General features: G+C 43.9%; 2 protein-coding genes and 1 long non-coding RNA gene across 12 annotated transcripts in view; 2 read left to right on the forward strand and 1 right to left on the reverse strand.

The window, feature by feature from the left end:
- Positions 1-2,439, forward strand: part of LOC307199842 (cation channel sperm-associated auxiliary subunit beta-like) — a 55,040-nt gene extending 52,601 nt beyond the window's left edge. The window contains exons 24-25 of the mRNA XM_079947973.1: positions 91-165; positions 1,892-2,439. Coding sequence (XP_079804099.1) covers positions 91-165; positions 1,892-2,113 — 297 coding nt within the window. The 3' untranslated portion in view covers positions 2,114-2,439. The remainder of the gene's footprint in view (positions 1-90; positions 166-1,891) is intronic.
- LOC307200864 overlaps positions 1-16,072 on the reverse strand; it is a 345,619-nt gene that overhangs the window by 184,209 nt on the left and 145,338 nt on the right. The gene's annotated exons all lie outside the window — the stretch shown is intronic.
- Positions 1-16,072, forward strand: part of LOC307199804 (cation channel sperm-associated auxiliary subunit beta-like) — a 118,062-nt gene that overhangs the window by 55,552 nt on the left and 46,438 nt on the right. For 2 of the 10 annotated variants that reach the window (XM_079947864.1, XM_079947866.1), the window contains exons 1-3: positions 13,750-14,148; positions 14,377-14,483; positions 15,098-15,250. In XM_079947864.1, the coding sequence (XP_079803990.1) occupies positions 13,950-14,148; positions 14,377-14,483; positions 15,098-15,250 (459 nt within the window). In that variant the 5' untranslated portion in view covers positions 13,750-13,949. Of the gene's footprint in view, positions 1-10,340; positions 10,432-10,579; positions 10,932-11,408; positions 11,485-12,108; positions 12,201-13,749; positions 14,149-14,376; positions 14,484-14,594; positions 14,643-15,097; positions 15,251-16,072 lie in introns of those variants that run through there. The other 8 variants (XM_079947869.1, XM_079947868.1, XM_079947871.1 and 5 more) reach the window with 8 other exon arrangements.

Below are 16,072 nucleotides of genomic sequence, written 5' to 3' on the forward strand. Positions count from 1 at the left end.
CATTAATAGCCAAGGATTACAGTTTTAATTTAAAAAATGAAAACAAATGTTACTGCATATTAGTAACAACTTTCCCCCCCTTTCCAACAGGGATCTGAGCTTTTCCATTTCAGGGTATCAACTATTCCTGGAGTCTCCTTTTGTAACTTATTTGACGAATTTCAGGTATTGTCATTACAGTAGCTCTTTTTTAAAAACAACAACACACAAATTACACACAGAATGAATTAACAAACATAAAATAGGATACAAGATTGTACAAAATGTTCCCACATATTTAGCCCTTACTTCAGCACATTCCCAGAGAACAGGTGGAATTAGCAGGTGCAAGGGGGACTGGACTGGAGAAGGACACTTTAGGGAAACACATAGAAGTGGAAGCTAAAGCAGACTGGAGCGCATATATATATATATATATATATATATATATATCCTCATACAGGGTGTGTTTTTTAAAAGAGGCCCCGTGGAACATGTGTACTCTGTATCCACGGGGCCTCTTTTAAAGGACTCACCCTGTATATATGAATGATTTTCTGGATGCCAAGGCCCAGAACTGAGGCAAGTACTCTTTAGTGACAGAAGCCCAGCAGATATTTAAATAGCACAACTGTGACTTTGGTCATTGACTAAAAACACTGCAAGGCAGGAGTAGCCTCTTAGCTCACAAAGCAATGGCTTTGAATGGTGCCTGAAGATTTTGCTTTGTCACTTCTGTTGTACAAGCTCTAGAAACTTAATTGTGTGTGGGGGGGGTTAAATTAAAGTTCAGAGTTTGGGCCATGTGCTGGCTCTAGCACAGCAATATGCCCCCTGCCCTCTTGGCAGGCCTGCCAGTGCCAAACATATGACCATGGAAAGGCTGCCATCTCAAACAAGAGCTGATAGAGTCACTTGGATAATTTGGGCCAGGTTAACTTTCTGCTCCAGCCTTTCCAATTTAATGCCTTCCAGGTGATTTTGGACTGCAAAGGGCTAATGGTGATGGGAGTCCCAAATGTCTGGGAAGGCTAGTCTGCTCTGGCTGGCAGCACCTCTCCAATATTTCTGGGAGAGTTCCTTCCTAGCCATGCTACCCCAAATCTTTCTGAAGTAGAAATAGTAGTAGTAACTGAACCTTTGGCCTTTTGTAAGCAAAACGTGCTTTACCACTGAATTGTGAGTCTTCCCTCATAGAAATGATTGACTGAGAATACAGTGGTGCCTCGCAAGACGAAAAGAATCCGTTCCGCGAGTCTCTTCGTCTTGCGGTTTTTTCGTCTTGCGAAGCAAGCCCATTAATGCCTTAGCAGATTAGCGCTATTAGCGGCTTAGCGGATCAGCTGATAAGCGGCTTAGTGGTTTAGCAGATCAGCTGATAAGCGGCTTAGCGGCTTAGCGGATCAGCTGATAAGCGGCTTAGCGGCTTAGAAAAGGGGGGGGGGAGGGGAAAAAACCCGCAGGAACTTGCAAGACATTTTCGTCTTGCGAAGCAAGCCCATAGGAAATTTGTTTTGCGAAGCACCTCCAAAACAGAAAACTCTTTCGTCTAGCGAGTTTTCCGTCTTGCGAGGCATTCGTCTTGCGGGGCACCACTGTACAAGGAAAAACCTATGCTTAACAAAGAGAGCCATACTTTCCTAGCCATACTTTCCTAGCCCATACTTTTCTGGGTATTTTATTTTACGAGGTACAATATAATACAGTATCTTGCAACAAACCACATGCAATGCTTACCAAATTGCTTTCCCTATAAACTCAGATGACTGCTTCTGTTCCCCCACCACTTAGATTTGCATATGCCAGCTTTCGCCATCACTTAGACCAGTTTCACTTTCTTGTTGTCAACAGGGTGAGCAATAGTCAATTTAAAGGGAAGTGACTGTTGGAATTACAATATTTTCTGTTGCAGATTTATATTGATGATTCTCCACTGGCATTCCCAGGAAACTCTCTTATCACTTCAATGACGACTATTTTAATGGGAGGCATTATTTTTGTGGCATTTATTCTGTATGTATTTGAAATTGAGATATGGAACTTCTTAAAAAGGAAACTAAGAAGAAATAAAGTGGCATCAAAACCCCCACCCAAGAGAGCTTCAGTAAATTCCGGTGATTCTGCAGGAATTTGACTGGCAATAGTAATAACGTTATAATAATGTGTTGGTTTTTAAGACCCCCTGTTGCTTTTATCAGTAACTATGTTCCACAAATGTTAATGGTATTTTTTTTGAACGAACATGTGTACAACTATTTCATCTTTAGCTGTAGTCTTTCTGTTTAGGAAAAATATTTTTGAAAAGAGGTGATGAATTTTCACTTGTTGTTCCTTAGGATGAAACGCATTTAGTCGCTGCTTGTCATGAATTTTACTGAAGTTTATTGGGCAAGATTCCCCCACCTCCGAAAATGTCACTGAAGCAGCATACAATAAAATAGTTCATATATTTAAAATACACTGCTTTGCTAAATGTGTCTACTTACGCCTCTGTTTATTTTAATGTACAGGTTATTTCTGGAACTCTCTAGCTTTCTCCATTATCCAGCACATGTTTGCAATTTGGTCTCTGGTTCCTCTGCCGCTTTGAAATCCAGCTTGCACTTCTGGGAGTTCTCGGTCCATATACTGTTTAAGCCTGTCTTGTAGAATTTTAAGCATAACCTTGCTAATGTGTGAAATGAGTGCAATTGTGCGGTAGTTGGAGCATTCTTTGGCACTGCCCTTCTTTGGGATTGGGATGTAGACTGATCTTCTCCAATCCTCTGGCCACTGCTGAGTTTTCCAGCATATTGAGTGTAGCACCTTAATAGCATCATCTTTTAAATTTTTTAATAGTTCAGCTGGAATATCATCACTTCCACTGGCCTTGTTATTAGCAGTCCTTTCTAAGGCCCATTTGACTTCACTCTCCAGGATGTCTGGCTCAAGGTCAGCAACCAGACTGCCTGGGGTGTATGAGACATCCATATCTTTCTGGTATAATTCTTCTGTTTATTCTTGCCACCTCTTCTTGATGTCCTTATCACTTTTGTCCTTTATTATGGAAATCTTTGTACAAAATGTTCCTTTCATATCTCCAATTTTCTTGAACAGATCTCTGGTTTTTACCATTCTATTGTTTTCCTCGATTTCTTTGAATTGCTCGTTTAAGAAGGCCCTCTTGTCTCTCCTTGCTGTTTTTCAGAAATCTGCATTCTATTTCCTGTATCCTTCACTATCTCCCTCGCATTTTGCTTGCCTTCTCTCCCCCGCTATTTGCAAGGCCTCGTTGGACAGCCACTTTGCTTTCTTGCATTTCCTTTTCATTGGGATGGTTTTCATTGCTGCCTCCTGTATAATGTTACGAGCGTCCATCCATAGTTCTTCAGGCACTCTGTCCACCAAATCTAAATCCTTAAACCTGTTCCTCACTTCCACTGTGTATTCATAAGGGATTTGACTTAGATTGTATCTTACCGGTCCAGTGGTTTTTCCTACTTTCTTCAGTTTAAGCTTGAATTTTGCTATAAGAAGCTGATGATCTGAGCCACAGTCAGCTCCAGGTTTTCTTTTTGCTGACTGTATAGAGCTTCTCCATCTTTGGCTGCAGAGAATATAATCAATCTGATTTCGATGCTGCCCATCTGGTGATGTCCATGTGATGTCTCTTGTGTTGTTGGAAAAGAATGTTTGTGATGACCAGCTTGTTCTCTTGACAGAATTCTATTAGCCTTTGCCCTGCTTCGTTTTGAACTCCAATGCCAAACTTGCCTGTTGTTCCTTTTATCTCTTGACTCCCTACTTTAGCATTCCAATCCCCTATAATGAGAAGAACATCCTTCTTTGGTGTCATTTCTAGAAGGTGTTGTAAGTTTTCATAGAATTGGTCAATTTCAGTTTCTCCAGCACCGGTAGTTGGTGCATAAACTTGGATTACTGTGATGTTAAAAGGTCTGCCTTCGATTCATATCAATATCATTCTATCATTTTTGAGATTGCATCCCAGTACAGCTTTTGCCACTCTTTTGTTGACTATGAGAGCCACTCCATTTATTTTACGGGATTCTTGCCCGCAGTAGTAGATATGATGGTCATCCGAACTGAATTCACCCATTCCCGTCCATTTTAGTTCACTGATGCCCAGGATGTCAATATTTATTCTTGCCATCTCATTTTTGACCACATCCAGCTTACCAAGGTTCATGGTTCTTACATTCCAGGTTCCTATGCAATATTTTTCTTTACAGCATTGGACTTTCCTTTCGCTTCTAGGCATATCCGCAACTGAGTGACCAGCCGCTTCATTAGCTCTGAATCTACTTGTACTTGTCCTCCGCTCTTCCTCAATAACTTGTTGGATGCCTTCCGACCTGAGGGGCTCATCTTCCTTCTACTTCTACTTATGCTTCATTGACTATGCAAAAGCCTTTGACTGTGTTGACCACAGCAAACTATGGCAAGTTCTTAAAGAAATGGGAGTGCCTGATCACCTCATCTGTCTCCTGAGAAATCTCTATGTGGGACAAGAAGTTACAGTTCGAACTGGATATGGAACAACTGATTGGTTCAAAATTGGGAAAGGAGTACGACAAGGCTGTATATTGTCTCCCTGCTTATTTAACTTATATGCAGAATTCATCATGTGAAAGGCTGGGCTGGATGAATCCCAAGACGGAATTAAGATTGCCAGAAGAAATATCAACAACCTCAGATATGCTGATGACACAACCTTGATGGCAGAAAGTGGGGAGGAATTAAAGAACTTTTTACTGAGGGTGAAAGAGAAGAGCACAAAATATGGTCTGAAGCTCAACATCAAAAAAACGAAGATCATGGCCACTGGGCCCATCACCTCCTGGCAAATAGAAGGGAAAGAAATGGAGGCAGTGAGAGATTTTACTTTCTTGGGCTCCGTGATCACTGCAGATGGTGACAGCAGCCACGAAATTAAAAGATGCCTGCTTCTTGGGAGAAAAGCAATGACAAACCTAGACAGCATCTTAAAAAGTAGAGACATCACCTTGCCTGTTGAATGGTCACTTTAAAATGTGAAGGTTCATTATTATTTCACAAGTTGTGTATATCTTTAAGAGCCAGGGCCAAGGCAGATAACGAGACCCAGTCTTGAAGCTGTGAAACATAGCAGGTGCTGCTGAGTTGTGTTAATCAAGCTGTGTCAGCAATTGGGTATAGTATATAAGGAGCAGCACCTAGCTCTCCCATTACCCTGGGGGATGGGTTGGTGGTTGGATCTGGTTTGTTGTTGATGTATTTAGTGTATAAGGAGTTTTTGTTTTTCTTACTAAAACTTTGTTTAAGTTATTTTTGAGTCCCTTTTTAATGCATGGTCTCCCGAGCAAGCTCTCTGCAGCGCTTTGTTGTTGTTTAGTCGTTTAGTCGTGTCCGACTCTTCGTGACCCCATGGACCAGAGAACGCCAGGCACTCCTGTCCTCCACTGCCCCCCGCAGCTTGGTCAGACTCATGCTGGTAACCTCGAAAACACTATCCAACCATCTCGTCCTCTGTTGCCCCCATCTCCTTGTGCCCTTCATCTTTCCCAACATCAGGGTCTTCTCCAGGGAGTCTTCTCTTCTCATGAGGTGGCCAAAGTACTGGAGCCTCAGCTTCACAATCTGTCCTTCCAGTGAGCACTCAGGGCTGATTTCCTTAAGAATGGAGAGGTTTGATCTTCTTGCAGTCCATGGGACTCTCAAGAGTTTCCTCCAGCACCAGAATTCAAAAGCATCAATTCTTCGGCGATCAGCCTTCTTTATGGTCCAGCTCTCACTTCCATACATCACTACTGGGAAAACCATAGCTTTTACTATACGGACCTTTGTTGGCAAGGTGATGTCTCTACTTCTCAAGATGCTGTCTAGGCCTGTCATTACCCTTCTCCCAAGAAGCAGGCGTCTTTTAATTTCGTGGCTGCTGTCACCATCTGCAGTGATCATGGAGCCCAAGAAAGTAAAATCTCTCACTGCCTCCATGGGTGATGGGACCAGTAGCCATGATCTTCATTTTTTGATGTTGAGCTTCAGACCATATTTTTATTTTAAGTTATTTTTGAGTTATTTAAGTTATTTTTGAGTTATTTTTATTTTAAGTTATTTTTGAGTCCCTTTTTAATGCATGGTCTCCCCAGCAAGCTCTCTGCAGCGCTGCTAAACTGCAAATAGCCAACATTGCCAACAAAGGTCCGTATAGCTATGGTTTTCCCAGTAGTAATGTATGGAAGTGGGAGCTGGACCATAAAGAAGGCTGATCGCCGAAGAATTGATGCTTTTGAATTATGGTGCTGGAGGAGACTCTTGAGAGTCCCATGGACTGCAAGAAGATCAAACGCATCCATTCTTAAGGAAATTCTTAAGGAAATTAGCCCTGAGTGCTCACTGGAAGGACAGATTGTGAAGCTGAGGCTCCAATACTTTGGCCACCTCATGAGAAGAGAAGACTCCCTGGAAAAGACCCTGATGTTGGGAAAGATGGAGGGCACAAGGAGAAGGGGGCGACAGAGGACAAGATGGTTGGATAGTGTTCTTGAGGCTACCAGCATGAGTTTGACTAAACTGTAGGAGGCAGTGGAAGACAGAGGTGCCTGGCATGCTCTGGTCCATGGGGTCACGAAGAGTCGGACACGACTAAACGACCAAACAACAACATTTCTGCAATACAATTTTATCCACTGGATCATGGTCATCAAAAGTTACAAATCCAAAGCCCCTCTTTTTACCAGATTGTCTGTCTGTAATTATTTCAATTGTGTTGATTTTTCCATACTCCAAGAAGTAGTCTCTAAGGTGATGTTCTTCAGTATCTTCTTTAATTCCACCAACTAACATTTTTTTCACAGTAACATGAACTCCAGGTTTTCCATATTCCTCCCTGGCTACAGCTCTTTTCGGCTCAACTACTGTTCCATCAATGGAATGAGGTCTGGCAGCCAATTGCTGCATCAATTTCAGCCATGGAAGAGAAGGTGTCAAAACCAAATTCTCGTTTGCTTGCAGGGTCTCTCATAACCACACAATCCGTTTACTTTCCCCATTGCTCATAGCAGTTTCTCAAACTTTCTTCTGTTGTTTCGATGCTTAAGCCACCAATGACTAGTTTGCGGAACTGCTCTTTTTCCCTCTAGTCACTCCCCCAATCTCCGTGAGGCATTTTTGGCTGGTTGAGGAAGCAAAAAGAAGCATGGGAGGAGGAGAAAGTTGCTTTAAATATATATATCGCTGAGGTCTTTTTTTCTGAAGCAACGGCTTGGCTTGAGGCGAGTCCCCCTCTGCAGGCGCGGCGGCAGCAGTAGCAATGGAAGTGTGTGAAGCAGCTAACGACCCTTTGCTTTCTCAGTGGGCATATTCTGACTCCATTCCCACTGGCACTTGGTTATGCTATTAGAGGGAGATATTCTATTAAAGGATAATCGAAGTAGAAGATTCTGCGAGACCAAATAGGTTACTTACAAAACCATGCTCCGTACATTGTTTAGGGTGGAACACAAAGCCAAACATGACCATCTAATGGCATATATAAAAACAGCAGCCTTCAAAAATGGTGTTAGATAGACTATTATTATATTAGTTATTCTTTATGGCACGTTAGTTGCTCTGTACCTTAAAAAAAACTTTCTGGGAGATTTACAAGATAAAATACTACAGAAAGAAACAATTAAAATAAGAACATATTAAAAATAGGGACACGGGTGGCGCTGTGGTCTAAACCACAGACCCCAGGCTTGCCGATCAGAAGGTCGGTGGTTTGAATCCCCGCGACGGGGTGAGCTCCCGTTGTTCGGTCCCAGCTCCTGCCTACCAGCAGTTCGAAAGCACCTCAAAGTGCAAATAGATAAATAGGTACCACTCCGGCGGGAAGGTAAACGGCGTTTCCATGCACTGCTCTGGTTTGCCAGAAGTGGCTTAGTCGTGCTGGTCACATGACCCAGAAGCTGTCTGCAGACAAATGCCGGCTCCCTCGGCCAGTAAAGCGAGATGAGCACCACAACCCCAGAGTCATCCGCAACTGGACCTAACGGTCAGGGGTACCTTTACCTTTTTTTAATAATGCAAAATATGTATGGTGGTTTTTCAACTAATTTTTCCTCATAGTAGGCCTAGAGAAATTAATGAGCATGGCGGAGTTAGGTTCGTTAACTTAAATAGCTCTACTCTGAATAAAACTTAGTTGAGTAAAACCTAGTCTGAGTAAAACTTACCACCCCTAAAATGTTCACCCAATAACACTGGAAATAAAATTGTAAGTATCATCATGCCATTATACAAAAGTGTGGTACAATCACACTTGGAATACTGTTTACAATTCCAGCACCACACTACAAAAAGGATAACGTGGAGTTAGAGAAGATTGAGAGAAGGGCAACCAACATGACAAAAAGCTTTTTACTTTAGCGAATAAGGTGACTAAGAGGGGACAAGGATGGATGGATTAAGGAATGTGTTTTGCTTCCTCTCTCAAAGCGTTAGGATTCATAGACATATAGTGGAGGTCAACATTGGAAGATTCAAGTCAGACAAAAGGGAGCATTTCTTCACACAATGCATAATGAAACTATGGAATACCTTCCCACAAGGCATTGCAACAGCCACCAGCTTGGATGGCTCTAAAAGATTAGGATTAGGCAAATTCATGGAGGGTGCAGCTGTCAATAGCTATTAGTCATGATGGCTGTGTTCTGCCTCCAATATTAGGCGGGAATCAGAGTCATAGTGGGAAGCTCAATGAAAATACCAACCCAGTGCGGCATCTCTAAAAATGGCAACTTTCATGCTAGGAGCCATTAGGAAAGGAATTGGGAATAAAAACTGCTGATAGCATAATGCTGTCATATAAATCCATGATGCGACTGCATTTGGAGTACTGTGTTACAGAATGTCAGAACTCTTCCCTCCCCCAGCTGAGTTCTGAGGAGAGGAAATATCTGCTAATTCTGTGTATAGATACAGCCAGAGAGTGCTTTTTTGGCAGTATGAATGCTGCCCTCTAGTGTCCCTCATGTAAGTCATTTCTGCACAGCTGGTTTTTATATAATTTTTTGTTGTCGATAGAGCTGTGCATAGGCAGGAGCAGAACTCTCTTCTCTTGAAGTGCAGAAAATGCTGTGCTTTGCTGCCACAAAGTGTCTGTAGTAGAGAACAGCAATGCTGAGGAGCACACACACACATCCACACACCTGTTCAGCTAGCTGGGATTATGAATGCATTGAAATCTGTGTCACCTGTGCTCTCCAACTTTTTTTAGTGACTTAAATGTGAGTTTTACAACAAACAGTGAGGCGTCTGGTTCTCCCTTCATTAAGAGGGTGTTGGGGGTAGGCTACTGGCAGTGGCGCAGGAAGGGGGTGCAGGCCGCCCCGGGTGTTATCCCTGAGGGAGGTGACAAAATGCCGGCTAAACTCTTCTTGACAAGGTCTCCTTTGAGGCAAAGGAGGCATCCAGGGCGGTGGTGGCCTGGGCAAGGTCTGGGCATGGTGTGTTTGTGTGTTTGCACACGATTACCTCAAGGAAGTGAGCGGGGTTGAGTTACATGGCGTCCCCTTCCCACCTCTGTGGCCGGGGCCGGGCGCATGTGCTCTCCCTGCCTGTCCATGTCCCGCCCTTGCTTGGGTGCTGTGTGTGTGTCTGTGTGGCTGCGGTTGAAGCTGTGCTGCTCACGGGGCAAGGTGGGGTCCTTCTGGGGCTGACACGGACCCCCAAAAGGGCGCGGAGGCGGGAGAGGCTGTAGTCGCCTGCTGTCACCTTTCATTTGAGGGCCAGGGCTGCACATTTCATGGGTTTCTTTTCCTGTGTAATGGGCTATGTTTTTGAAATTGCGAATAAATTAACAGGGCGACTCTTTCCTCCTCTCTCTATCTGTGCCCCCTCCCACCTTTCCACATCTCCCCGCTTAACTGTTTCCTGTCTCACTTTTAATCCTTTCTCATGTGGGAAGACACCTTTGGGAAGCGATTTTGTCCTTTCGGCTCCTTTCCCCTAGAATTATAGTACAGTGGTACCTCAACCATAGTGGTACCGCAGTGGAACTCCCACGGGCTCTGCAGGCTTGCAGAGAGCTGCCCGAAGCCTGGGGTGCACAGCGCCATGCTCCCCGGGCTTCGGGCTGCAGGCAGCTATCCGCAAGCCTGGAATGCGAGAGGGGTCGGTGCACACCGACCCCTCTAACTCTCCAGGCTTCAGCGAAAACCTGCATTCGCTCCATAGGACGCACACACTTTCCCCCTTCATTTTTGGAGGGGGAAAAGTGCGTCCTGTAGAGCAAAAAATATGGTACTTGAGCAAATGCATAACAGGAACCCAGCTGTATAAACAAAGTGGGGGGAGAAGAGGAGGACAGTTGGAGGGGAGATGAGGGGAGGACCGTGGCAAATCGACAGGACTCCCGCATGAGGACCAGCAAGAGGGGCGGCAAACTCAGTGACTGTGCCGGGCAGCAAAAACCTTATCTACACCACTGATGTAAGTATCTAATTTTCCTTCTTTTAATAATTTCAATGGGGGGCGGGGTTGGCAATAAATTTTCCACACTGGGGATCCACCTGACTTTCCTATGCCACTGGCTACTGTTTTTAATTTGAAAGACTCCCACTTCATATAGCTGCATCCTATGTGGTTCTAGCAACAGATGAACTGAGGAAATTAACATGGAGGACAGGTCTCCTGTGTAGTTTTTGTATCAGAGCCACTGACCCTCATTTTAATGTGAGGACTACGGGAAGATTTCCACGTAGCCTGTTCCTGCCACAGAATGTTAAATTCTGAAAATCTATCCCCACAAGCATTTCTGAAGCTGGATCAGTTTATGAGTCCTGTTGCTATTAGGAGTCACTGGGGCGGAACTTGAACTCTTCCAACTGTCAGCCTGTGGAACCCAAGATAAAAGCAAACAGTTGGCTGGCTCTCTTGGAAGTGGCAAAGATGGCTCAGCAAAACTGATACAGCCTCGGCAAAGAAGGCATGTGAGAACCTTCCTTGAAGGAAGGACAGTTAAAATTATTTCCCTTTTAGAGTTAGAGCAGCCATTATTAAACAAGGGGGGGGGAATAGCAGGGATTGTAAAGCCCCATATTTTTTGTTCTGTTTGCATGGAGAGCTTTGTGTGGAATTTTTAGAGAAAAACGGAGGGATTGGGCATCTTTAAATTTGTCATTTACTCGCCTTGTAATCAAATCAAATCAAATTGAAGGGTCTGCATCTGGGGTGGGAACTAAATCTTCTTTCTGCCATAGGTGAACCCAGGGTTTGGAACAAGAAGCAGGTTTCAGCTTGCAGTTTCTATAGCACCTGAGGGGACTCTTTGATGACCAAGTATGTTGCTTCTACCTGCATCCTTGTTGTCCTCCTTGGCCACTGTACATATCATATGACTATTGGGGGACCAGCTTTATATATAGCTTTGAATTAAATGCACATTTATATTATTTTTACAATTACAGATGGCGCTGTTGCAGCTTTATCTTGTGCTTGCAGCTGTTCTACAACTTTCATCAGGACTTAGCTACAATGTAAATGGTAAGCTGTGTTTTACTTTATTTCACCTTCCTATTCTTGCATACGGGTTGGTTGGTTACTAGTGCACTGAACCTTGCAGCCATGCATTTGCATGTGCTGTGATTTGAAAAGGACTCCATAAAGATCAGAACTTTATTTTGTCCGAGTGATGTATCACTATAGGGGCCCACCTTTAAAAGGGAAATGTGTGCACACAGTTTGGGGAACTGAATCCTATATATATATATATATGCTAATGATGAATGTGTGTTGTCTAGGAGTCAAGTGAGCCACAGTGAGAGAGCTTGGGAAGATACTGACTGTAGCACAAAGGTTAATTTGGTTGTCCAAACCCATGCGGTCTAGCCTTGGTTTAAAGATTACCATAAATATATTATTTATTTTCTTATTGCCCACCCTAAACCCCATGTCTCCCAGTAAAACTTCCTTCCTGAGAGTGCTAATAATATCAAATGTTGTTGATGTGATTATTACTACTGTATTTTTTTCATTTATAACTCACAAAAGCCAATGCAATCTATTTCAGTCCCCAATTTCATTTTTTATTTGAGTTTCAGTATATTCTAGTTCTGTAATATCATCTTTGAATATATTAGTGTTCAATATATTTTTTTTCTCACTCAGTGGTGGCCAATTCGAGTTTTTCTTGCTACACAGGAGATGAGCGGAATATGTCATCTAAGGCAATTAAATTGTTTCTTTCAGATAAAAGTTTGGTAAGTTTCCAGCAATGTATTTCCAGTTGCAATTGAATGGGGAGTAGTTCAGCAAATAATGCATTTGTATTATGGCAGTGGGGAATAACTTGCTGATACACCATTCTTTGGCTCAGCAGAATCAGCTAATCAATTATTTTAGCTATTTCCCTCCCCCCCCCCCCCAATTTAGGGAAAGGGAAGGGAAGGAGAAAGTAATTAAAATAAGGGCGTGGTACTATTTTATAAATAAATACCAACAACAGTAAGAAAGAACTCATCGTCAGTTCACATTATGGATACCGATAACCATTGGTGCATAAATCATAGAAGTTCATTTAAGTTCTCCAAATGTCCAGATAGATACCCACACAAAGTTGATATCTAGATGACATACCGTATTTTTTTGTCTAAAAAATGCCCCTGTCTATAAGACGCCCCCTATTTTGGGGGCCTCAAAATTTAAAAAATAGGCGGGATTGAGCTTTTGGGGAGGATTACTTGGGGGGAATGCAAAAAATTGCTCACCTGCCAAAATGCAGCAACAACCGAGTGACGCAAACGGAAACCACCTATCAGCTCCCCGATTTCCACCAGTGGCCACCAATTATGCTCCCGCTTGCTGCGACAAGAGCAGCTGTCTATTAGCTGCAGCAGCGGCAATCAGGAGGGTTAACGGCGATCAGGCAGCTGTGACGCAAGCGGTTGTGAGCGATTTTTGGGACCCCCCCCCCAACAATCAAGCAGCCAATGCAAAAAATTGCTCACCTGCCACAATAAAGCGCAAGCCCGAGTTTTTAAGTGGCGATTGGCCGCTTGATTGTTGGCGGGGGGGGGGAGATGCCAAAAATGGCTCACCTGTCGGAACGAAGTATGAACCCGAGATTATAAGTAGCAATTGTAAGCGACATGAGCGGTTGTGTGCTGCGTTCGGGTGGGTGAGCGATTTTCGGCACCCCCCCCCCCAACAATCAAGCGGCCAATCGCCACTTACAATCTTGGGCTTGCGCCAAAAAACCTTTCGCCCGTCCCTTCTCAGCATTACCTGTGTATAAGACAAGCCTAAATTTTGAACCTCATTTTTGGGTCAGAAAAGCTCGTCAAGTACACAGAAAAATGTGGTATGTTTAAATGGATTGTTAGCTCTCATCACTAACTTAATCAGAAGCGGTTAGACTCAGAAGCTTCAGTGGCGTAGCGTGGGGGGTGCAGGGGGGGCCGGCCGCACCGGGCGCATCATCTGGGGGTTAGGGTTAGGGGGCGCAAATCCACGGGTTAGGGGGCGCAAATCCATGGCTTAGGGGGCGCAAATTACTTGCCTTGCCCCGGGTGCTGACAACCCACGCTACGCCACTGAGAAGCTTAGCTAAATGGAGTGAAATATTATTGGTTATTCAGACTCCCCTTGGATCTAACACCATATGCAATTTAAAGAACTTTTATTTATTTATTGGCATCATAACAAAACATGGTATTGCAGTTTCTTTAAATAAACAATAAAAGGGTGTTCTAGCTTCTGAACTTGCTGCAGCTATGAATATAGCCAGGTAATTTCTATTACATGCTGCAGGGCTAATGAGTCTGGAATCAGGATTCTCCCTTTCTTCCCTCCTGTCCTATGGAACTTCATGGAGCTACATCAGGGGTTGCCAACCTTGGGGGGGGGGCAGTGGACACATTTTGAATTTGAAGGAAGTTCTGTGAGTGCCAGTCACAAAATGGCTGCCACGGGGAGTGTGGCACAACACATCCTGGCTGCTATGGAGGGGCATGGAAAAACACAAAATTAGACACATTAGTACAGCCATTGCTGCTGCTCCCACCCTCTTCCTGAACAGCCTCCCCATGGTTGGCAAGCAAATAGGATGGACCAACAGGCAAGAAGGGAAACCATCCCTACCAGTTTTTGCCCTGTGCAAATTCTTCAAAACCAACCAGATTGTGAGGGGACATTTTTTCTCTTTTGAGATACAGTGGTACCTCGGGTTACATAAGCTTCAGGTTACAGACTCCGCTAACCCAGAAATAGTATCTCGGGTTAAGAACTTTACCTCAGGATGAGAACAGAAATCGTGCTCCAACGGCGCAGCGGCAGCAGGAGGCCCCATTAGCTAAAGTGGTGCTTCAGGTTAAGAACAGTTTCAAGTTAAGAACGGACCTCCGGAACGAATTAAGTACTTAACCCGAGGTACCACTGTAAAACTTAAAATAAAAAGCCAGAAGAAGGCCTGGCCTGGTGAAGTCTCTCCCTCCCAGGTCTTCCTCCAGGCCCAGCTCCCTTATGAGGAGTCCCAGGGCTGGAGGGTAGGGCAGGGCAGGTGGAAGAAGGGCTGGCCTGGTGAAGAAAGCCTTGCCAACACTGCCTCAGGATATTGTCAGGGATGAAACAGAGGGCAGCCTTGATTGCCCATTTAGAAAGGAAAAGGAAGGATGGCAGGAAGGGGCCTTGGGCTGCAACAGAAGGTCAAACTTAAACATTTTAGGCGTTTTGGCTAATTAAACCATCTATGACCTTTTAAATGTCTCGGGGGGGGGGGAATCTATTGTGGGATTTTTTGCTATTATGTTACATATTTTGTGCTTTTATATTGTAAACTGCCCTGTGATATTCAGGTATATTAATTTGTTAGATAATGATCATTTTCTGTACTTTAACCCTAAACTGCCTAATTCTCAGTGGCACCTGCCCATGCCAGCCAAAAGCAGGCAAAATCACCTGAGAGAGGGGGAGGGCAAGTTGTCCCACAAAATGAGGATTTCTACCTTCCTTTCCTTTCTGGCTCCTTAAAGCCTTATTTATTGCAGCTTCCGCTTTTGAAATCAACAGTCCAGTTTGTTAGGTTGCCATTTAAAGTTTTAATAATGTTGTGGATATGTGCTTCGTATGTTAATCCTGGGTTTTTTCCCCCTTGTTAAAGATTGTCCGCTGTCATTTGTATAATATCAATAAGCCCGACACCCTGGAGAACAGACGGAAGAATCTAGTTCTTTTTACTTCAGCTGGTCTTGCTCCCAGCATCCAGATCTTCAACAGTACCTACTCCAAAGTCTTCTACTTCAAAATGACTCTGGTAAAGCATTCCGGAAGGGCTCATAGCACATCATTTACATGCAAAACGTCCCAGGTTCACTCCCTGGCTATTTCCAGTTAAAAGGGATCAGGTAGCAGGTGGTCACCTCTGCCTAAACTCAGGACAGCCACTGTCACCGGATATTAACCGGATATTAAACAATGCCATAACATTCGGCTGGAAACTTACAGTGGCCCAATGTGTAGCCCAAGGACCACATGCAGTCCTCAAGACCTTTTTTGTTGGCCCTCAGCAACATTTGACGCCCTCTCAGCCCTCACACTGCCTTCCCAAAGCCAGCTAAGTGAGGTGCTTGGTTTGGGAAAGGAGGCGCAAAGGCTCTGGCAAGGCACTAGAACCCTATTACCTCCTACCCGAAGCTGGGAAAGCACTAACTGCATCAAGGCAGTGTGTGGCCCACAGATTACATGGTCAGAGTACTCTTGCAGCCCACTTGGTATAAAAGTTGGGCCAGCCTGAGCTAGATGGACAAGCAATCTGACTTGGTTTAAGGCAGGTTCCTGAGCTGCATCTGCACTCATGAAATGTTATTTCTAAGGTTTTAAACGTTATTTATAAGGGCTACCTGCAAAATTTCATGTTTGGATCTCAATGTTTTGTATAGACATGTCTGCCATATTGGATTTTATTTAGGATAAATGGGTCTTTGGGGAGCAAAATATAACAGAAACAAACAAGACTTCAAACTATAATATCAGTTAGTCCAAGCATTTCTTTAGAACATGGGTAGGCAAACTAAGGCCAGGGGCCAGATCTGGCCCAATTACGTTCTAAATCTGGCCTGCAGACCGTCGAGGAATC

This window comes from Podarcis cretensis (genome assembly GCF_951804945.1).
Source record: "Podarcis cretensis genome assembly, chromosome: 1".
NCBI lineage: Eukaryota > Metazoa > Chordata > Lepidosauria > Squamata > Lacertidae > Podarcis > Podarcis cretensis.